The sequence below is a fragment of the Kogia breviceps genome, chromosome 17, assembly GCF_026419965.1.
Source record: "Kogia breviceps isolate mKogBre1 chromosome 17, mKogBre1 haplotype 1, whole genome shotgun sequence".
Classification (NCBI taxonomy): domain Eukaryota; kingdom Metazoa; phylum Chordata; class Mammalia; order Artiodactyla; family Physeteridae; genus Kogia; species Kogia breviceps.
Genome location: NC_081326.1, coordinates 76,389,553 through 76,412,389, shown reverse-complemented (window position 1 = coordinate 76,412,389; position 22,837 = coordinate 76,389,553). Strand labels below are relative to the sequence as shown.

The window sequence follows — 22,837 nt, the reverse complement described above, 5'->3', positions numbered from 1 at the left end:
TGGCACACGGCAGAGCCCCGACAGCCCCAAGGGCAGCCCAGGAGAGGCCGGGAGGGGGCGCGGGGCGGAGGGCACGCGGGCAGGAACGGGCAGCGCGAGGCCGGCCGGACACGCCCGGCCGACGCGCCAGCGCAGCAAGGGCAGAGGCTGCGTCTCCTCGGCCCAAGGACGGCTCTTACGCCATCCGGGGCTGAGCACATCGTCCAGCTCAGCCTGACGAGGGGCCTTGGCGGTTCTGACTCATGAGCCCAGCCGAATATTCCCGATTACAGCAGCGTGGCCGCCAGCGCTCAGGTCGTCAGCCCCCCTGCTAAACACCCGCACCCCCTCCGTCCTGCCCCAGAGCCTGCGCTGCGGCGGCCTCACCGCCTCACCCCCAAGTCACGGTCAGGGCGCTGGGGTCCGTCTGGCATGCTGGGCGGGACGGGGGGCCTTGGGAGGCGACAGAAGCCCGGGCGTCCGTCGCCTGTTGAGGAAATGGGAACGGCGACAGCGCTGCCCACCTCCCGGGAAAGCTGCCAGGCGTGGCTGAGACGAGTCGGGGCCCCAAACCGTGGCCCCCTCTTAGGCTTGGCTCTTAGGCGTGGCTACGGCTGCGTGCTTGCTGGCCAGGGTCTCTGGGAGGCGGGGGAGCCCACAACCACCTCCCCGTCACGGGCTCCGCCCACTCCGGGAGCCCGGTTTGGGGGGGTGGGGAAGGAGGGTGTGGGCCCCGAGCGCAGGCCCCGTGGGGGAGGCGGGGGCCTCTCACTCTCCTGCCTGAGGAGGGGCTTGCAGGCCACCCCCCCCAGCGACCCCGTCTTCTAGGCGTTCTCTGCGCCTCCGCTGCACCAGCAAGGCCCGACAGACAGGCCTCGGCCACATCGGTGCCCTGGCAGCCCCAGTGCCCCCGCCAGCGGGGTCTCTGCATCCCCCCCCTCTGCCCCCGTGAAGCTGAAAGCCCCCTTGGGAGCCCCCTGCTGCCTCCTGCCTCCAGGCCCTGGACGCAGCGCAGGGCCTGGGGAGGAGTGCACAAAACACACGTGGCCTCAAGAAACTAGAGCAAAGCCCTCACCACTGCTTCCTGCTCTGGTCCTTGTAGAAAAGGGATGAAAATACCCAAGGTCCCCTTTCATCCCTTGCTAAGATAAGGCGCCTATCCATCTTGCTTCCCTCCCTCACTGGAGGCGGAGGGAGGCGTCTTGCCCTCACCCTCACCCCATCGGATCCCTGCTCCAGACCCTGCCCCTGCTCTCACAGCCACCCCCGAGCAGGCCTGCGTCACTGCCGGACTCGGTGCCCGTCCAACTCTTTCCTCCCCTGCTGGAGGCCTCCAGCCCTGACCGCTGCCCCGGGTTTCCTGGTCTGGCCCAGGGACACCTTCTCCTCTGACGTGAACCAGTCCAGCGAGCCAGGGGAGATAAAAGGATGGGGCTGAACGGGGCCGGGGCGCAGCAGGATGCCGCTGTGGGCAAAGGCCAGAGTGTGGATGGCAGGGCCCTGGCTGTCCCTGCACAGGGCACGCACTCTAGGCACCAGAGCCACTCCGGCCCCCAAGGCAGTGCTGCCCTTCGAAGCCATGCCCCGGTGTCCTGGCCACAAGTGGGTGCGGGTGCTGCAGATCTGGAAGGAGAAGGGCTCTGAGAACATACATCTGGACATGCATCAGACCTTCCAGGAGCTCGGGCCCATTTTCAGGTAAAGCCCTCCCTGCCCACCTCGGCGAGAACACCCTAACTTTCTGTCCCTACTGGCAGCTGAGTCCCTGCTGGGCGCAGGGGCGCCCGGGGAGTGGGGGGCAGGGCCCCAGAGGGGCTCCGCGGGGCAGGTCTGTGCCTTTGCTGCTGCAGACTGGGGCCTTCGTGAGCACGGAGCCGTGTGTGGCTCGCGGCTGGGAGCACAGAACGCAGACCCCAGAGGCGGGGAGGCTTCAGTGCGGCCGCGGGAGGGACCGCCCGCTCCGGGCCAGCGGCGGACCGGTTCTGCAGAGCGGGGCCCCGGCGAGGACCCGGCGCCACGGCAGGGCTGGGCGCTTTGTCCCACAGGTACGACGTGGGAGGGAGACACATGGTGTTCGTGATGCTGCCGGAGGACGTGGAGCGGCTGCAGCAGGTGGAGAGCCCTCACCCCCGGCGGATGTTCCCGGAGCCCTGGCTGGCCTACCGACAGGACCGTGGGCTCACGTGCGGCGTGTTCTTGCTGTGCGGGCGAGTGGGGATGCGGACGGAGGGGGCGGGCAGCCTGGGTGCAGAGAGGCGGCGAGCCAGGGGAGACCCCGAAGCACGCCTGCCCGGGAACCATCCGGGCGGGTGGACAGAGGGTGACCACTGGCTCCAGATGCAGATCGAGCGCACGCCCTGGGGGTCGTGTGTGCCCTGGGGCCGGGGAGGGGAGCCCGGCCCCTTCCTGCAGGGCCAGAGGAAGAAGGATGATGCCTGCCTGCCGTCAGGGAGCCCCGCACCTGCACGGGCTTCCGAGGGGCTTGAGTGTGGGTTGGACTTCTCCCCTCGTCCAGGTCAGGGCCCCCCATCGGCACCGGGCTCTGCGTGGGGGCGGTAGGAGAGACACGACTTGGCTCCTGCCACAGAACTGCAGGGGGCTCTGCAGGGCGGGGCAGGTGGGGCTGGCACAGAGGCGGCATCGCAGGAGCCGGGAGATGCAGGGGTCCAGAGGCCTCGCCCACTCCGGGGTGTGACGAGAGCAAAGCTGGACCAGGCCTGCCTGGGGGCTCGGCCCCCTTCCTCAGAGCAAAAGCCTGAGCCCCAGAGAGGGCCCGGGTGGGAGACGGGTGTGTCAGGCACGGGGCCTGCCAGTTTGCACAAACCCCCACAGCAGGCTCAGGCAGAGGCACCCGTCTCCCCTGGGCGAAGCGCACGAGGCCGCCCCGAGGAAGAGGTGCCGCCGAGGCCCCAACGCGGGCAGCCCGCCCCCTAGGAACCAACACGCGGCTCCCCGCCTCGCCTGCTTCCTGCTGGGGAAAGGAAGGTGGGGTAGAGGGCCGCGGCCAGCTGCTGAGTCTGGACGCCCTGATGCCCCGCTCCCTGCTCGACAGAAACGGGCCCCAGTGGCGTCTGGACCGACTGCGGCTGAACCCAGATGTGCTGTCGCTGCAGGCTGTGCAGAAGTACACGCCCTTGGTGGATCGGGTGGCCAGGGATTTCTCCCGGGCCCTGAAGGCGAGGGTGGTGCAGAATGCCCGGGGGAGTCTGACCCTGGACATCAGGCCCGGCATCTTCCACTACGCCATCGAAGGTGTGAGCTCGCGGGCGGAGCGGGCCGGGGGCAGGTGCTCGCGGGGCCCTGGGCTGCCTCGGGCTCAGGAAGCCCCTCCTCCCCGCAGCCAGCCACTTAGTCCTTTATGGAGAGCAGCTGGGCCTCTTTGCCCAGCAGCCGAATCCTGACAGCCTGAACTTCATCCACGCTCTGGAGGCCATGTTCAAGTCCACCGTGCAGCTCATGTTCATGCCCAGGAGCCTGTCTCGCTGGACGAGTGCCAGCTTGTGGAGGGAACACTTTGCGGCCTGGGACTACATCTTCCAGTACGGTGAGGGCGGGGGATCGGGCAGTGCTGCGACCAGGGACCCCAGGGTCCCCTCCACGCACCACCGTCCGGGGAGAACGGAGGCCACAGGAGGGACCTGTGGCTTCTTCGTGGTCCCCGAGAGCGTTGGCAGTGAGGCTGGACTGGGCCGATCCGAGAATGGGGGTAGGACGTGGAGACCTGGGGCTACTGAGGGCCGAAGGGTGGGAGGATGACAAGAAAAGTGCTTCCCAGCACCAGACCCAGGGCCTCTGTCTCTGTGCGGCCCGCAGCCAACAGAGCCATCCGGAGAATATATCAGGAGCTGGCCCTCGGCCGCCCGTGGCACTACAGCGGCATCGTGGCAGAGCTGCTGATGCGTGCGGACATGACCCCGGACACCATCAAGGCCAATTCTATCGACCTCACTGCCGGGAGCGTGGACACGGTCAGGCCAGCGCCCAGCCCTTCCCATGGCCCAGGGAACCCTCCTGCCTCCAGGCTGCCCCCTCCCAGGGCAAACGTCTCCTGCAAGCTCCTCCCCAGTCTACGGCTCCAGCTTCTGGACTGAGAAGGGAGAGCACGGGAGCCGAGCCTCAAAGGCGGGGGTCTGTGGTCACTCTCATGGGAAGCCACGCTCCCGGCAGAGTGCAGGGTGGACGAGGCCCAGGGACATGCGGCAGCAGAGGCCCCGGGGAGCACGTAGGTCCTGGGGTGGGGGGGTGCCCGGGGCGCGGCTGGAGGCCCCCACAAGGGGACCTTTCCCAGGGACAGAGTACCTTGGACTCTCACTCGAGATCCTCGGGCAGTGACAGACTGATGGGAAGGACAGCAGGGGGCTCCAGCACGTGGGCAGGCGAGCAGGTGGCTGGCCACACGGCGCAGTGGGCAGGGTGGGCCCCGGGGTGTGAGTGCAGCCGAAGCTGCCCGCCTCTGGACCGAACCTGCGTCCGCCAGCATCTCTGAGGGCCAGGCGCCCGGGATCCTGAGCGCAGGCACAGACCCCGGGTGCAGACACTCCCTGAGCAGGGGCAGTGACGCGACCACAAGGTGAGAGAGCCCAGGGCAGGGCCGGTGCCTCAGGAGGTAGCTCTGGGAAGCCTTCCTGGAGAAGGAGGCCTTTGCGCTGGATGTGGAAGGACCACAGAGAAGTTAGGCCAAGAAGAGGAGGCTGGCGGGGCAGCAGGCCAGGGCCTACAAGAGCGGACAGCAAGGAAGGGCTGTGAGGCTGAGTGGGGGGAACAGGGCAAGTGGGCAGCGGAGAGCAGACAGGGTCAGGGCCCCTGTCAGGAGAGGGCCTTGGGCACCAGGCCTGTATGCAGGGCTAGAGGAAGCCAGTGTAGGGAGTGTCTCGCTCAGACGTCTGCCCCCTCTCGGGCCACAGGGCAGAGCACGGACTAAAGCTGAGGGAGCAACAGGGAGCCGTATCCGCATATCAGGAGGTGCCAGGGGCGCGCTGCCTTGGAGACGGCATTTAGGAGATACTGAGCCTCCCAGATCTCGGGCTGGGCTGGCGGACCGCTCTCCCTGCACGTGGAGATGATCCAGGAGGAGGAAACAGTTGGGGCCCGGGGTGGCTGGTTCTCGTTAGGACCCCGCGTTCGCACCTGCCTGTGGCTGGCCAGGGAGGTGACCCGCTGGGGGCAGATGCACCCGGGGCTCCTGAACGCTCCCCGCTGCACAGACGGCACGAGCGAGCGCCTCGTGGGCCCAGGGGAGGCTGAGAGCCAGGCTCCGAAGCGGCTGGGGGAGGCCTGCGCCTTCGCTGAGGCTGGGGACACCCTCCCCGAGGGATTCAGGGGAAGTAGACAAGGTGGCTTTGGGATCTCGAGGTTCAGGTCTCGGGGCTGTGTCATCTCCGGCATGCAGGTCCCTGCCCCAGGCGACAGCAGCCATCTTTCTGGGAGGGGTGCCCTGGGGGTGGAGGGGCACGGCCTGTGCCCAGGTCTGAGCCCCGGCCCTTGGCTCCTGCAGACGGCCTTCCCCTTGTTGATGACTCTCTTTGAACTGGCTCGGAACCCAGACGTGCAGCAGGCCCTGCGCCAGGAGAGCCTGGTGGCCGAGGCCAGGGTCTCAGAAAATCCCCAGAGGGCGACCACGGAGCTGCCCCTGCTGCGGGCGGCCCTCAAGGAGACCTTGAGGTAGGCGTGCAAGACCTGCGCGACCCCCGCTGCCCCGGCCCCGCCGTGGGGACAGCCCGCTGGCCGGGCTTGCGGGCAGATGCCGGGGCTACTGATCAGCAGCGTGGCCCAAGGCTACCCCCCCCGCCCCGCACCTCCTCTTCCTTCCCTAAAGGGGTGGGGGTGCTTCTGCCTCTGGGACCCACCTCAGGGTCCCGGGACCGTCGTCGGTCGTGTCCTCGTGGGCCGGGGCAGCTTTGGCTGACTCAGGAGACGCAAGGAAGCAGCTCCGCGGGTTCGGGCTTCCCCGTGCCAGGGGCGCCCCGTGAGGGCGCTGGGGGAGCTGCCCTCGGGCCGTGGGCGCTGGGCTGGGAAGGCTGCAGAAGGGAAGCGAGGGCCCTGCCGCAGCTGAGGACCCAGTGGGCCGCCCCTGTGCACAGGCTGTACCCCGTGGGTGTCTTCTTGGAGCGACAGGTGAGCTCAGACTTGGTGCTGCAGAACTACCACGTCCCGGCCGGGGTGAGTGAGGCCGCACGGCTCCTCTGTCACACCCCCGCCCTCTGACCTTCACCCACAGGGCTTCTGACCCTGCCCTGCCCCCCCTGCCTGCAGACATTGGTGAAGGTGCTACTGTACTCCCTGGGCCGAAACCCCGCCGTGTTCGCCAGGCCCGAGCGCTATCACCCGCAGCGCTGGCTGGACGGCCGGGCCTCTGGGACCAGGTTCCCACACCTGGCCTTTGGCTTTGGTGTGCGCCAGTGCCTGGGGCGGCGCCTGGCAGAGGTGGAGATGCTGCTTCTGCTGCACCACGTGAGTGGGCCTGGATGGCGCCTGGGCGGGCGGCCTCTTCGGGAACCTCAGGCCTCTGCTCCCGGGGCATCCACCCCCAGGGCGCCGCGAGGCGGGGAGGCCGGGCCAGGCAGAACCCGCGCCTCTGTCCTAGGTGCTGAAAAACTTCCTGGTGGAGACGCTGGTGCAAGAGGACGTGAAGATGATCTACCGCTTCGTACTGATGCCCTCTACCTTTCCCCTCCTCACCTTCCGGGCCATCAGCTAGTCACGTGGCCACTCGGTCGGCCCAGTCACGCCACGCAGTCCCTGTGCCTGACCCCACGGCACCCCTCTTTTCTCCCACGGGCCCTGCTTCCTGAGCCACGCCACCGTCCAGGCAGCACGTTGCACACGTGGAACAGCCCAGCCCTCCGAGGGTCAGGGCTTGCCAGCCTGTGCAGCAAGGCCCGAGCAGAGCTGGGGAGGAAACCTGGTCGCAGGTCCTGGCCGTGTGCGCGGTCCCGCCAGGGCCCCGTCCTGCAAGGAGCACCATCTGAGGGCCTTGGAGCCCCTGTTGCCCCAGCGCTAGCTCCAGGCTCTCCGTGTGTCCGTCCAAGCAAAGGGGCCTCAGACGCCGCCCTTTGCCTCCCTGTCCACTCTCTATGTCCTCTGTGCTAAACTCTGCCCCCATGCAAGAGCTGACAACCGGGGCGTCCCCTGTCCTGCCCGTTGCCATTTCAAATGCCGTCCCTTTTGCCTGCAGCGCTCTGGCGGGGACTTGCCCTCCAAGCTGGGTTGTTAGTTGCCCGTCTTACCTGCCCCGCTCGGCCCGTGTGGGCTCCTCCTGGCGGTACCAGTCCTCTGGGATCGTGGCTGAAGTGCCCAGCCAAGGGCCTGCATAGGCAGGTCAGCAGTCATGTTTGCTAGAAGAGTAGCTACCAAAGAGCCAGCTTGGACATCTGGGTCAATGGTACGCATCTGAGTGCAGTAGGGATGTTGACAGCCTCCGGCTGGAGTTCGGGGACCACAGAGAAGCCTCTAGAGGAGGGCGTGGGGCCATCTCGTGCTCCCTTTAACGGAGCCGGTCTGGAGGGCCCCGCCGCCCTCGTGCAGTGCCCCGTGCCCCACAGCAGAGCGGCCACCCTGACCTCATGGGTGGAAGAGGCTTTGAACAACTGACGACCAGCCGGGCTCTCCTAGTTGGCAGGAGCGTGTCTGTTCCATGCCACCTGGGGTCAGGTGACACCCCAGGTAGAAAGGGGCCCCAGAGGCAAGAGGGGGTGGTGGGGCCTCTCCACTCTCCCTCCCTCCCCACTCCCACCTCGCCTGGGGAGAAGCAGGTACTCAGTCCCGGCGAGGCCGCGGGGCAGGAGGAGCTGTGTCTCTGGCTGCGCCGGCCCCGATGGCATCTGTTCGGCGGCAAGATCCCTGGAGGAGAACAAGAGCTTGCACGCCCCTCGCCACCCACCCCACCCGCGGCGGAAGAGGACCACGGCCGGCGGTGTGGTCTTCGCTTGCCCCAGTCCGGCGCTGTGGAGGGGGACTCGGAGAATCACGGAGAAGAGAGGAGGTTCCAGACCCTGTGGTCGCACGGGCACAAGCTGGAGCCCTGGCTTGCCACGTGGGCCCGGCCCTCCGTCCCCCTGGGCTGCAAGCTCTTCCCCCGGGACTTCTGTATAGTTACCGTGTCACCAGGCCTCAGGGGCGCACAGGGAGACCGGTGCTCGTGAAGTGCCCAGCTTTCTGGCTCGACCGGCACCGAATAAATGGGGCTTTCTTCTCCCACTGCTCAGAAGTTGTCTCCTTGTTTGTGGCCCTGCTCTGTGCAGAGCGGAGGGTGTGTGATGGCAGGAATGGAATGAAAGCCTCGCTACCCTGGGGTGAAGGTGTGTCATCTGCGGAGCTTGGCACGTGTGTCTGCTTGAGCTTCACAGCAGCCCTAAGGGGCACCCACTGCGCTCACCCCCGTCTCGCAGGCGAGGAAACTGAGTTCATTCACCTGCTAGAGTCTCACGCGCATCCTCGGCAGGGGTACCACCGGAGCCAGGATGCCGATCCCATGTCCGAGGCCCTCAGCGCATCTCCCTCCCACTGAAGGACCTTGGCTTGGGAGCGATCGTGCACATCTTGGAGACAACCTCCAATTTAAAGCATCTCTGGATGCTTTCAGGATCGTCGCTTGGCTTCCCGTGTTTCTCCAGTTTTCCCGTATCAAGCCTATGTAGGAGTCTCTTTTTCTTTACCCTGCTTGGAATTTCCCATGCCTCTCCAGCGTGAGTGTCCATCTGGCTCTTTCTAAAAGTCTTGCAGGTTATCTCAACAGTCTGCTGTGTAATCGTCATAATTCTTATGCCTCTTCACATCTTTCAAGGTAGAAATAGTATTGCCTTTAAGAAGCCCAGTGCCAAGACCGGGAACATCTTCCATGTTCCGTGTGCCGCTGGGGCCTGGTTTGAGGCTGTGTCCTCCAGTTGCCCAAGAGTTATCACTTTCCCAGGGCCGCTCTTCGTGTTAATTACACAGCCTGGGGTTGCCTCTGAGACATGAGTAACATACATCCTAAACCACGGGGTGGAGTGGGGGGGCTTTTCTCAGTTCTCAGGGGGAAGCACATATTGTCCTCCATCCCGGCCGTAGGAAGCGACGCTTCTTCCTCGCCTCCCCAGACGGTTGCACGGCAGGTTTCCAGTGTTGTTGTAATGTTTTGGTTTTTTTGTGTTTTTTTTGCGGTACGCGGGCCTCTCACTGTCGTGGCCTCTCCCGTTGCGGAGCACAGGCTCCGGACGCGCAGGCTCAGTGGCCACGGCTCACGGGCCCACCCGCTCTGCGGCACGTGGGATCCTCCCGGACCGGGGCACGAACCCGTGTCCCCTGCATCGGCAGGCGGGCTCTCAACCACTGCGCCACCAGCGAAGCCCTGTTGTAGTGTTTTTAAAGTCTTGCCTTTCCGTGGGGTTCTGATTGCAATTTCTAATCTTACTTGTGTCCTACACCTCTCATCCTTTCCCCCCTCTAACTGGGGTCACCAGATCACCAGACTTGGTGACTCGTTTCCAGCCCTCCCCTGGTGGCTATTGTACTGGCTTCTGTGCTCCCTCCTCCCTGGCCAGGTCCCTCCTGGATTCAGGATCCTGAAGAGGTCCCGTCCTTTCTGCCAGCCCAGAAATGCACTTTGGACGTGTTTGTGATTCTGGAGAGCTACTGGAGAGGCAGGATTTTCAGAGTATCAGCTCCGTCCCTTTGCTCGAACCGCAAGACCTTCAGTGGCACATTTAAATAGGCAGTCGGTGTCCGGAGGCTCTCCGTCTGTGGCTGCCCCGGGGGAAGACCGGGCATCCCGATAACTGTCAATTCAAATCTCTGCAAGATGCTTTTCAGCTTTTTTGTGCAAAGAGTTGCCTGCCTTGCAGGAGAGGTTCTAGAATTGCCGGTTGGTGGTTGTATGTATGCTCTTGGTAGAATGTGGGACAATGGTAGGATTGCTAGCCAAAGTTTAAAGTGGCTGTACCCGCTTTCATTCACCACCTTCCACGTGTCAGGCACTGTGCTATACGGTAGTGAGAAAGACAAGTCCTTGACCTCGGTGGGATTATGTCCTATGAGTCTAAACTATAGAAATGGATATTTATTTCACTAATTTTCATAATGTCAAAAATGGACACAATGCAATTTTCTTTCAGTACGAGGACCGCTCGCTCTCTGTGCGTCTGTGCGTTAGAAACCTGACCATCCGTGAAAGGAAAAAGTGAGATCCACGTGCAAAGCGTTTGTATAGGATGCCGTTCACCGGGTGTTAACTAACGTGGCAAGTCCCGGAGTTACACCAGGATGTGGATGGGCTCACACATTCTTGCAGATACACCCACAGCCCCAGACAGACGCACAACCAGAGTATAAACCTATATCCTACTGTATTTTAAGCAGCACGTGAACAGTGAGGAGAAATATCAGAAAGCCTCTGGAAATCAAAGACAAGAGGCCAATAGATTTGTCATGACAACACCATGAGATGTCAGAAAACATCGGAACAACATACTTGCGGTGTGTAGGGAAAATGGCCACATCCATACTGGATTTAAATCCGTTCGATGTCCATTCAAGTATACTGGCTACATGAAACATTTTCAAAGAAAAGGCGAGTGACAAAAGCAGTCTGCTAGTCACAGACCTTCACCAAAAGAGCTACCCAGAACTTGCTGCCACGGAAGGAACGTGGACCCTAGAGAAAGAAGTGGGATTTAAAGTGGGAGTGTAAGCACAGAAGCTGATACAACGCGTGGCTATGTTCCATTATTCACTGACGGTGGAGAGGCCCAAGGGCACAGATGCCGTGGGGCCAAGGCACAGATGCCCAAGGGGCCGTGGGGTTCCAGAACAGTCCAGACAGGGCACTGGCCTCAGTCCAGGAGGCGAACGGGGTGTCCTCACAGGCCCCCAGGAAGTGACCCCCATCTGGGGAGGCAAGAAGGGCCTCTCTGCACTGGGGCAGTGGTCAGGGCATGGCAGCAGAGGTGACACAGACACCCTCCGGGGACCTCATCGTGTGGCCACCACTCTGTCCTCATTGGGGAGGTTTCAACCAGGGTGACCAGCGCTCTGTTCTAGAGACCGGAGCCCTGGCACCCACCTAGCTCTGATACGGAACTCAGAATCCAGTGCAGCAAAGAGATGAAAAGTACTAAGTAAGAAATGTCCCTCTTACCCCACCCAGGATTTGAGGGGAGTGCCTTCCCGAGCTGGAGAACAGCTTCTTGCCCACTAACCAGTAAACACGTGGCACGTGCTCTGTGCCAGAAACAGCTCTGAGCGCTTTGCAAACACTGACTTGTCTAGTCCCTTCACAGGCACCACGATTCTCTCCACTTTATGGGAGGCGGCTGGGGCACAGAGTCAAAGGCTCACCAGGGCCGCAAAGGCAGGGATCCAGGGAGCTGTCACCCGAGGAGGGAGCCCTGGGTCGTGGCCTTAGCCACTAGAGAAAGTACTCGTCCTCTGCCCCAGACCAGGCCCGGCGGGGCTGGGCCAGCAAAGTGCAGGGCGTGCCAGGCAGGGCAGAGGGCGGACACAGAGAGGATGCAGAAGCCGCCGTTGCAGGGGAGGTGCACTGCAAGGACGTCCCCCAGTGAGCTGACACCTTGGGGATGGAGAAGGACCCAGAGCCCCTCACCTGGTATTTTGCATGCGCCCTGCATTCTCCAGGGCCCACTCAGGCTCACCCCCCTCCCCTCCTCCTTCAGGAACCCTCATCAAATGACTAGCGAACCAAATTCAGCAACATATAGAAAGAAGTCGACATTCTGAACGAGGGGGAGTCATCCCAAGAACAAAAGGTTGGTTTCATATCGAAAGGTCAATTAATTGTAAGAGGACAATAACCCCATCGGTAGAATAGAAAAGAAAATTCACATTCTCCCCAACTCAATAGGCACAGAAAGAGCATTTAACGAAATTCAACACCGTCAGTCATCGTGGTAAGAAATACGGAACAAACAAGCAAGATGGATAGGCGCCTTATCTTAGCAAGGGATGAAAGGGGACCTTGGGTATTTTCATCCCTTTTCTACAAGGACCAGAGCAGGAAGCAGTGGTGAGGGCTTTGCTCTAATTTCTTGAGGCCACGTGTGTTTTGTGCACTCTTCCCCAGGCCCTGCGCTACGTCCAGGGCCTGGAGGCAGGAGGCAGCAGGGGGCTCCCAAGGGGGCTTTCAGCCTCACGGGGGCGGGGGGGGGTGCAGAGACCCCGCTGGCGGGGGCACTGGGGCTGCCAGGGCACAGATGTGGCCGAGGCCTGTCTGTCTGGCCTTGCTGGTGCAGCGGAGGCGCAGAGAACGCCTAGAAGACGGGGTCGCTGGGGGGGGTGGCCTGCAAGCCCCTCCTCAGGCAGGAGGGTGAGAGGCCCCCGCCTCCCCCACGGGGCCTGCGCTCGGGGCTCACACCCTCCTTCCCCCCGGAACCCGCGCTCCTGGGGTGGGCGGAGCCTGTGACCGGGGTGTGTTTGTGGGCTCCCCCGCCTCCCAGGGACCCTGGCCAGCAAGCGCGCAGCCGCAGCCAAGCCTAAGAGCCAAGCCTAAGAGGGGGCCACGGTTTGGGGCCCCGACTCGTCTCAGCCACGCCTGGCAGCTTTCCCGGGAGGTGGGTAGCGCTGTCGCCGTTCCCATTTCCTCAACAGGCGACGGACGCCCGGGCTTCTGTCGCCTCCCAAGGCCCCCCGTCCCGCCCGGCGTGCCAGACGGACCCCAGCGCCCTGACCGTGACTTGGGGGTGAGGCGGTGAGGCCGCCGCAGCGCAGGCTGCGGGGCAGGACGGAGGGGGTGCGGGGGTTTAGCAGGGGGGCTGACGACCTGAGCGCTGGCGGCCACGCTGCTGTAATCCGTTCCCTGCTCCTGACGCTTCCTCGGTGCGTATTCGGCTGGGCTCATGAGTCAGAACCGCCAAGGCCCCTCGTCAGGCTGAGCTGGACGATGTGCTCAGCGCCGGATGGCGTAAGAGCCGTCCTTGGGCCGAGGAGACGCAGCCTCTGCCCTTGCTGCGCTGGCGCGTCGGCCTCGCGCTGCCCGTTCCTGCCCGCGTGCCCTCCACCCCGCGCCCCCTCCCGGCCTCTCCTGGGCTGCCCTTGGGGCTGTCGGGGCTCTGCCGTGTGCCAGCTTTCCGCGTCCTTACACGTTCTGCCGCCGGGTGCCGGACATACAGGTCAGCCCAAAGCCGCCCCGCCGACCCCCGAGGCGCCGGCGCCACGGGCTCCGGTACTTGCGCTGAAGTCCGGGTGCCTCCCTGACCGCCCAGCCTTGAAAGCAAGGTGCACGGGCCAGGAGAGCCTTCTTGCAATGGCTCCTCGCTGATGAAGACACCAGACGCTTCTCAGGGCCCTGCTCCCCACGTCACCGCCCCGTGGGCCTGGCAGCCCTCCCTGCAGACCTCCTCCTGTGCTGAGGCCCAGCAAGCCGGGAGGTCTCCCCGAAGGCACAGCTGTGGGCAAGGGCCCAGCCCAGCCCCAGGAGGCCCAGGGGCCTGAGAGGGAAGCGCCGCCCTGACGTTCTCCTGCCCTGGTGGGGGTGCGCGGTGTTGGCTGGAGAAGAACGCGGGTCGGAGGCGTCACCGGGCCAGGCCAGCGCACGGTGGCCCTGAACACGGAGCACGTTCCCAAGCAGAGCCTGCGTCCTCCCCTGGGTGCTGGGTCCCGCTTCTCCACGCTTCATCCCGGGCCTTCCTATGCCCACTCCAGGCCTGGAGCCTGCGCCCCAGGAAGGTTCCCAGACGCGTCTCCTCCGCCCTGCGCTGGGGGAGGCAACCGGAGCCCCAGCAGCGACCCCGCCCCCGCCCCACCTGCCCGCCCACGCAGAGCCCCAGGACCCGCTGGCCGCCGCCTCGGGGCGGGAATGCCAACCGCAGCCTGAGGCCAGCCAGGACCGCCTGCGGGAGGCCAGGGCCCGCCCTCTCCCTGAAGCCTGGACCTCACAGGGCCCGCGTCCCGGGGCGCCTGCTCCCAGGTCCGTGCTGTTACTAACAGTCTGTGTCCAAGAGGAAAAGACGGAGAGGGACCCAGCGGTTCCACTCCTGGGTACATACCCGAGAAACTAAACACGCTGATGCAAAACGATGTTGGAACCACTATTTACAGTAGCCGCGACATGGAAGCAACGTAGGTGTCCACCCACAGATGAATGGATAAGGACAATGTGGCACTCATTGGGTGTCCAAAGGGTCAGTTAGCTAGTTTCCACGCCATCTCACGAAAACCCCGAACGAACTTGCTGCTCAGCCGTGAAAGGAATGAGATTTTGCCATGTGCGACCACACGGAGGCGCTTGGAGGGCGTCGCGCTAAGAGCGGAAAGTCGGACAGAGTCAGACACATCCTGTGCGCTCTCGCGCATCCGCAGAATCTAAGAAACAAAAACTCGCGACTGTAGCAAAAAAGAAACCGGCTCACAGATACAGAGAACCGGCTAGCGGTTACCCGGGGGGAGGGGCGGTATAGGGGGAGGGGATCAAGAGATACAAACTATTATGCATAAAATAAGCTCCAGGGGTATATTCTACAGCACAGGGGATGTCGCCAATATTTCCTAATAAGTGTAAGTGGCGTATAACATTTCCAACTGTGAATCTCTGTCTTCTACACCTGTAGCTTGTATGGTATTGGACCTCCACTCTACTTCAAGTTTTAAAAGTGGCACATTCACACAATTGAATTCTAGAGTGATGTGAACGAGGTTTACCTTTCACCTACAGACTTACTTAGTAAGCATGAACAAGCCCAGACCGGGAACCCTTCTCTTACAGTCACACGACCGAATTTCTAACAACGGTGGAAGGATTTGCCGCAGGGCACACCCTAAGAATGGTGACCGACTACAGAAGGACCAGCTTCCAAGAGGACATCGAGTGAATGAGAACACGTATCAAAAGCCTGCAACAGCCTGAGACACTCTGCGTCTGAACTGAGCTAGACAATTACAAGCACCACGGAAGTGTTTCAAACAGGATCCAAGGCGGAGGAGCGACAAGATCCGGTGATGACGCCTAGTGTCGGGGAAACAGGAAAGCAGGCTCACTGGGGATGTGGAGGATACCGCCTAGGTTACAGCTTGGTCGACTCCTGCGTGCCCGGAAGTTTCCAGAAGGTCTGGGCAAACGGCAGAGGTGTGGTAGGGGGGCGGCGGAAGTTCCAAAGTCTCGCTAGGACCCGGGACCACGGGGACGGTTCCAGAGGTCTTGGCAGGACGCGGGCATCACGGAAGGTTCAAGAAGGTCTTTGCAGCACACGGAGATGGGGAGAAGGTTCCAGAAGGTCCGGGCAGGACACAGGGAGCGTTGAGGTTCTGGAAGGTTGGGCAGGTCACGGGCGGTGGGTACCGTGTGACTGACTGGGGGAAATCACTCCAATCTTCCACAAACCTCTCCAGATAACAAACAGGGAGGGGTTGCTCCCCAGCACGTTTACCGTAGCAGCTTAAGCCTAACGCAAAACCCAAGAAAGGGGAAGAATGGGAAATCTCTGCCCATCATCGCTTATGACTAGAGATGCAAAGGTACTAACCAAACATTTGCCAAAAAAACCCTTGTCTACATGACCTGCTGGACGCCCAATGCATGCCTACCCTGGATGGGATCCTGGAATAGGACAAGAACAGTAAGGGGAAGTGAATGAACTCTGAATAAGTGTGGAGTTGAGTTAATAAGAATTTATTAATATTCATTCATCATTTGGGACTAATGTACCATGGAAGTGTGACGACAGACAAGAGGGGAGTAATTACAGAATTGCATGTGGCTTCCAGTTTGAAACCTACTAGTTCAAGTCACCACATTAACAAAGAAAATAGGAAAGATCATAGAATGTTGATCAACAGGCAGAAATTTTTATGGTAAAATCCAACACCCTTTCCCAGTTAAGAAGAAAAGTGTAAGGAAATGGAAGCAGAAGGGAATTTTGTCTCAAAGAAACTATGATAGTTCAATAGAAGGGTGAGAGGATTTTCCTGAGTCAAAATGGGGTGCGGATGCCTGCCGTCACCACCTCTGCTCCCCGTGGAACCAAGTTCATGGTCGGTTCAGTTAGGCCAGAGGAAGAAACAAAACGCATGGTGATTGGAAAGACAGGAATTACACGGCTACAAGTCACCAGAGACCACAGGCTTTGGGAAAAACAAGTGAATTAGGCACGGGACCTGGGTACCAGGTCAGTATTCAACAATCAATCTTCAAAATCAATTGTGTTTCTATACACCAACGACTGATCAACTGAAAGTGAAATTTACAAAAAACAGAAAAATATCAGCACCTCGGAAGAAATCCAACCAGATTTGTGCAAGATTTCCACACTGCAAGTACAAAAACACTATGCAAGTTAAAGCCTTAAACCAGTAGAAGGATACAGCATGGTGTAGGGTGCTGAGTCCCAATGAAGTAACGATTAATTGACAAATTCAATGAAATTGCAGTGAGAGTCTCAGCAGGTGGTGTGTGTGCGTGCGTGTGTGAGTGTGTGCGCGGGAAGCTGATTCCAAATGTTCAAGTGTTTGTGGAGGTGGAAAGGGCCGGGAATAGCCAAGGCAAGCTAGTGGGAGAAGAAAAGCGCTGGAGGACCTGCACTCTCCACTACCAAGAGCATTGCTATCGCCTGCTGAGACTCTGACTGCAATTTCTTTGAATTTGTAGATTAATCTTTACTCTATTGGGACCCACCATCAATAAGCTCGCTGTATCCTTCTATTGCTTTAAGGCTTTAACTTCAATAGAATCTCTGGTTCATAGGGTCTTTGAAAAATATTAAGGACATTTCAGACTCCCTCTCTCATTGTGTTATGGTTAACAGTGTTTCCCAAGTGTTTGTCCATGTCATCAGAAATCTCACATTTATCACAGGGAGCCTATTCGTAACAGCCCCTTATTTTCTTTGTAAGGTCTGTGAGGGCTGATTGATGCCTCCCTTTCCATTTCTGATATCGGCAATGAGAATTTTATTTTTCTTCTTTGTGATCTCCTTCTGTGTTACCAATACCCCGAATCCTTCCAAAATACCAACCTTGGTTTTGTGAATTTACCTCGTGTTCATTCTGCTATCCTCTTTATACTTCCTTCCTCATTTCTCTGGGGGGATCATCTCTTCTTTTTCTAACATCTTGAATGGAAGCTGAGAAAACTTTCACCCTGTTCTCTCTTCTACTAGATGCCTGTGATGTGATATATTTTGCACTAAGCACTTTTTCAGCTGCTTTCTCCACACTTTCAACTTGTCATAACTTCATAATCGTTTAGACCTTACCATTTCCCAATTTCTGTTGCGGCGTGTCTTCTGTGTAATTCGTTTAGAAATGCCCTGAATCATTAATAAGCAGTTGGGGAGTTCCTGGTTCTCTTTTGACTAATCATTTCTAGCTTAATTTCCCTGAAGTACAGAAGGAACTCTAAGTAACGTCAGCCATTGGAGACTTGTTGATGCTGGGTTATGTCATGGCACAAACTCAACCTCGTAGAGTCATGTGCGACCCTGTAAAAAGCTGTATCTGGTCATCTCTGGGTCTGCTGTCATGTATACTGATTTTTCCTAGTTTGTTAATGGGGCTGCTCAGACCTTCTATAGCACAGGTTGGCAAACAGGAGTATGTGGGACAAACCCTGTCCACCAACTGTGTCTGTAAATAAAGCTTCGTTGGGACACAGGGACGATCGTATGTTTACTTCTCCTGTATGGCTGCTTCCATCCGCACAAAGACAATGTTTTATAGTAGTGACAGAGACTCAAAGGCCTACAAAGCTGAAAACACTTGCTGTCTGCTCCTTTCAGGAAAAGATGATTGATCCGGGTCTATCGCTGTGATAAGTTGTTTTCTCCTTGCTCCCGCATCTAGAAGCTGTGGAGAGAGAAGTGTTGATGATAACTAAATTTAGGATAAGGGAGTTGTCTACAGTACCTGAATTCTACCAAGGTATCTTCTGTACATATTTTGACCCCGTGTTAGGGGGTGCATATGGATTTTGATTGTAATGTCTTTCTGATATTTTGTCCCTTCGCCTCTACACAATGTGGCTCTTCATATAAGTAACGCTCTTGTCTTAATATTTACTCAGCCTGTGTGTGTGTATAAGAGGGTCCTTTGGGGGACAATCAAATTGTAGACCATCTCCTATATTTCATTTTCAATCTTTTCATGTCCTTGTTTTAAAGCATGTCTCTAATAAAGAGCATATTTTTTTTGTTTACCCAAAAATCTTGAGTTCCTAATTGTAGCGATTTAAATAATAATGTAATTAATGATATGTTTGTTTAAACATTTCATTTCCATTAAACGTGTACTTTGAGATAATTGTGTATTCAAATGCACTTGCAGGAAATACAGAAAGACCCTGCGAGTCCTTTACTCAGTTACTTGTTAATATCTCACAAAATATACGACAGTATTACGACTAACAGGGTAGTGCCATCGACAAGAGTGAGGAAAAAGATCGGCTTGATCACTGCAATTATCCCTTATATGGACACACGAACCTCTTTTCCAGCCGTATCTGGAAACAGTGGCCCCTGCAATACTAATTTCATGTCCATTTATAAAAGTTTGTCACCTGTATAATGGCATATAAAAGCAACAGTGTGGTATGTAACCTTGGGAGATTGTCTTTTTTCACTGAGCATATAAGTCCCTGGATATTCATGTAAGTCAGTGCATGTATCACATTTTTCTCTCTTTACTGCTGAGTAATTTCCCAGGTGAGAAAGTTACATGGTTTGTTTACCCACTGCAGGACATCTGGGGTGTTTCTAGTCGTGGGATATTACAAGTAAAGCTGTCATATAAAGCCATGCATATGTTTTCTATGGGCACGTTTCAATTTGTCTGGGGAAAACAGAGAGAAGTAAATTTGGGGATCTTATGGTAGTTGCTTGTTTAGCGTTTAAAGCAACTGCCACCCTGTCCTGCATGTTGGCTGCACCATTTTTCTGGGTCACCAGTAATGTGTGAACGATCTGGTTTCCTTGCATCCTGCCCAGCATTTGGTGTGGTCCCTCTGGAGACCTCCACGCCGCCCCCGTCCTGCCCAGACCTTCTGGAACCATCTCCCCCTTCCGGACACCGTCCCGCGACCAGGTGCTCTGAGGGAACCGCCTCCGGGGACGCGCTTCCGCCCCGAGGCCAGGCCGAACCTTCTAGAGGCCGCGCAAAGCCTGACGGGAGACGCCCTTCCTGGGTGGGGTCTGGGCTCTGAGCCTGGCCGGCCTCTCCTCACTCACTTGCGGCGGCTGCGCTTTCTACGGCCTGTGGGAGCCCGTCTTGAGGTCGTGCCCCTGAAGGTTCCATAAGGTCTGGGCAGGACGCAGGGATGTGGGGGAAGGTTCCAGAAGATCTGGGCAGAACGCGGGCTGGGAGGGGGGATGAGAAGGTTCCAGAAAGTCTGGGGAGAATGTGGGCTGGGAGGAGGGGAGGGGAAAGTTCCAGAAGGTCCGAGCAGAACGCAGGCTGGGAGGGGGGAGGGGAAGGTTCCAGAAGGTCCGAGCAGAACGCAGGCTGGGAGGGGGGAGGGGAAGGTTCCAGAAGGTCCGGGCAGAACGCGGGCTGGGAGGGGGGAGGGGAAGGTTCCAGAAGGTCTGGGCAGAACGCCGGCTGGGAGGGGGGAGGGGAAGGTTCCAGAAGGTCTGGGCAGAACGCCGGCTGGGAGGGGGGACGGGAAGGTTCCAGAAGGTCTGCGCAGAACGCCGGCTGGGAGGGGGGGAGGGGAAGGTTCCAGAAGGTCTGGGCAGAACGCCGGCTGGGAGGGGGGACGGGAAGGTTCCAGAAGGTCCGGGAGGGACACAGGGATGGGGCAGATTTCAGAAGGTCTGGGGAGGAGATGGGGGGAGGGTATTTCCTGCTAAAAGCAATCCACAGATACGACACTTTGTTATCTTTCTGTTAGCCGACACCCTCAGTGGAGGAGCAGCACAGAGATTTGACCAGGTCATCATTTTCCTTCCCAGACTAGTGGCCCCAACAGAGAGGAAACATGAGGTTACAGGCTGCTGCTGAACTTTGCCTTCTACAACCTTTTGTAACCTCTGGAGCTAAAATTGGGGTGGGTGGAGCTCAAAATCCAGGGTGGAGAGTAAGCCCCAGGATCTTTTTTCCAGAGATCTCTTCCGGTGATTTATTTCCAGGTGGCACTGAATAAAGTTACTGGGTTTTCACATATGCTGGCAAATTCAAACTCGTCTGTGGCAAAACTATAAATGTATGATGAGTTTCATTTCCAAAGAATACACCTTTTGCCTGAATCGGGAGAAGAAGGCCTTAGCTACGTTGTCCTCGATACACCAATTCTCCCATCAACTGTTTTTCTTCTTGCACAGTCCTTGCCATATCAGGGACAACTGAAGCAGTGCAAAGGGCCACCTGTTTTAATTCTCATTCATTTAATGATGCTCTTATTCCTTTTTCTATCCCCATAGAAGTCACTGTAGCTTGTAGGACTGGGACTAGCAATCTTAAACCATTCTAAATACCACCCCCAGCGCGTTTAACCTACACTCTGCAAACGCCTTAGACTCCTACGCTCAGGGTGACGCAGTCAAGTTCTGGACCTTCAGTCTTTAACTGAGGAGGTGAATTCAGCCTCTTGTTGAAATATTTTCTGCTCTGTGTCACGATTCTCATAATGGATTGAATCTGGGCTTAATCACGTAGAGCCCATTTTTTTTTTAATTAGAAAAAATTTTTTTTGGCCACGCCACCCATCTCGCGAGATCTTAGTTCCACGACCAGGGGTCAAACTGGGCCCACGGCAGTGAACGCATGGAGTCCTAACCACTGGACCACCAGGGAATTCTCTGTAGAGCACATTTTTAATCCTTGGCACTTTATATAAATTATTTGAAACAGTAAAGTTGAAAGAATTTACAGCAAATACAAGGATACCCACCACCTAAAGTTCACCCTTAACATTTGATTAGCTTTTCCGTGTATCCATCCATCTCTCCAACCATGCTTTAATTCATCTTATTTTGATTAATTTCAAAAGGAACTACAGGCATCAGCATTCTTTCCCCTACAAACTGTAGCAGTTTTGCCTTGCAGTGACTCATGCTTTATGTGTCTTATCTAAAAATTCTTCGACTAACCCAAGATTGAAAAAAATTGTTCCTGTTTCCTTCTAGAAGTCTTCTAGCTTTGTATTTAGATAAGTTTTATAGCTTATAGTTATACCTGTGATCCATTTCCAATGGATTTTTGTATATGATGTGAGGTAAGGGGAAAGTCACGTTTATGTTTTTGCTTTTCTTTTTTACAAGTTTCTTTCATTTGGGGGCATATCTTTTGCATTTGGTTGCTCAAAGGTCCCAGCACCATTTGTCACAGAGGTGGCCCTTTCTTCATTGCGTTATCTTGCTTGGCACCTTTGTCTAAAATCAATTAATCACACGTGGGTAGGTCTGTTTCTTGACTCTTTAGTCCGTTCTGTTGATTGTATGTCTAAGCTTTCTGCAGCTGCAGCCTCACACTGTCTTGGTTACTGTAGCTTTTTTCTAACTACTATTCAGAGTCCAGAACCATAAAATAAAAGATGGTGATAAAGCCCCTCTCCTGACCAAACTCCAGCCAGGCTCCTCTGGGCCTTTTATCAACCAGGCCTCAAGCTTGGCTTGTACAGACTAGAGCAAACACTAAGGTCGCTTCTATCGGGTGAAGGCCGCATCCCTAGGATGACCCAAATCCCACCCCCCCCCCCGCCTTAAAGTACCTGCCTGAAGAACTGTGTTCCAGGGGCCACCTGAAGATGAGCCCCTTCTCCCAGCCTCCGTGGGAGGGCGGGAGCTTAACTTAGGTAAGTCCCAGTTAGCAAACCCAAGTGGGTTTCACAGGGACCAACCGTGCCTTCCTGCTTTTGTAATTTTCACCTCCCTGACTCTCCACTGAGCCCCTCTCACCACCTCCGTCCGTCCGTCCTCCCTCACTCTCCCTTTGAAATGCCCAGTCACCCCTGTGCAAATCCAAGTGGAGTGCCCTTCACGCAGACTCTTTTTTCCCCACTGAAATAGAATGTTCCTGATCGAAATCCATCCTTACCACTTTAACTAGTGTCTGACTTTGTTTATCTTTGGCCGTGAAAAGCAAGCACTTCTGCTTGGCAAAAATACCAAGACCTGTATCAGATAGGAAAAGAGTTTTTTTGACTTTTTATGGCAGACAATGGACTACCGTCACAGTGCATGTAGACAACAGACTCGAATAGAGAGCCCAGAAAAAGGAATACACATATCTACCTGAATGCAAAAACTTGCTCAACATCACTCAGTATTAAAGAACTGCAAATTCATGCTACGGGATACTATTTTTACCTACTGGATTGGTGAAAACCCAAAGGATGGACAAGAATGCATTCTTTTTTACGATGCCGTGGGAATGGGCACTCACACTTCTCAAAGACGGGAGGAGAAAACTGATGTAGCTGTTGGGCAAGTGCATCTACATTGCAAATACATTGAACCTGAGGCTGTCGGTCGAATTTCTGGGAACCCGTCCTTCCGGTGTACCTGCACTCGTAAGAAATAACCTTACGGACAATTGCAGCCCTATTTCTAGTATGACACGCTGTAAACAACACAAAGGCTCATCGAAGCAGGCTCTGTAAATACACTATCTTACACCCAGGCCGTGGACGCTCCGCCCCTGTAAGAAAACAGGAGAATTCCTGCGAAGGCGCTGCCAGTGCTATAACAAAGGCACGGCTGCAGGAGAAGCTGCGCGAAGAACGCAGGCGGGGCACAGCCACGTTCTTCCCGCAGCACCACGCTCCTCTGGGGCCACGACGTGGGAGAAACCAGAACGCGATCCCGTGCAGCCCGGGAAGGGACAGGGTGCGAGCGCCTGGGGCACCCGGAGCAGCCTCTCCCCTAGCGCCAGGCACCGGTTGCGCGTGCGCGGCCCGGCCGCAGGGGGCTGAGCCCTGCGGGGTGACAGGGGCGGTGGGTGTCCG

General features: G+C 57.6%; 2 protein-coding genes across 2 annotated transcripts in view; both read left to right on the top strand.

The window, feature by feature from the left end:
• JRK (Jrk helix-turn-helix protein) overlaps positions 1-22,837 on the top strand; it is a 222,333-nt gene that overhangs the window by 142,460 nt on the left and 57,036 nt on the right. The gene's annotated exons all lie outside the window — the stretch shown is intronic.
• Positions 1,352-6,784, top strand: LOC131743684 (cytochrome P450 11B1, mitochondrial). Its single transcript, XM_059042579.2, has 9 exons — positions 1,352-1,677; positions 2,025-2,180; positions 3,032-3,231; positions 3,320-3,523; positions 3,793-3,947; positions 5,474-5,640; positions 6,060-6,138; positions 6,232-6,429; positions 6,563-6,784. The coding sequence occupies exons 1-9, from the start codon at positions 1,439-1,441 to the stop codon at positions 6,674-6,676; spliced, it is 1,512 nt and encodes a 503-aa protein (XP_058898562.1). The 5' UTR covers positions 1,352-1,438; the 3' UTR covers positions 6,677-6,784.

Bases quoted from the DNA above. Each gene is read 5' to 3' on its own strand.
- LOC131743684 (XM_059042579.2), top strand. From the start codon at position 1,439: ATGCCGCTGTGGGCAAAGGCCAGAGTGTGGATGGCAGGGCCCTGGCTG. The intron at 1,678-2,024 runs GTAAAGCCCTCC...TTTGTCCCACAG, and splicing joins GAGCTCGGGCCCATTTTCAG to GTACGACGTGGGAGGGAGAC. The intron at 5,641-6,059 runs GTAGGCGTGCAA...CCCTGTGCACAG, and splicing joins GCCCTCAAGGAGACCTTGAG to GCTGTACCCCGTGGGTGTCT.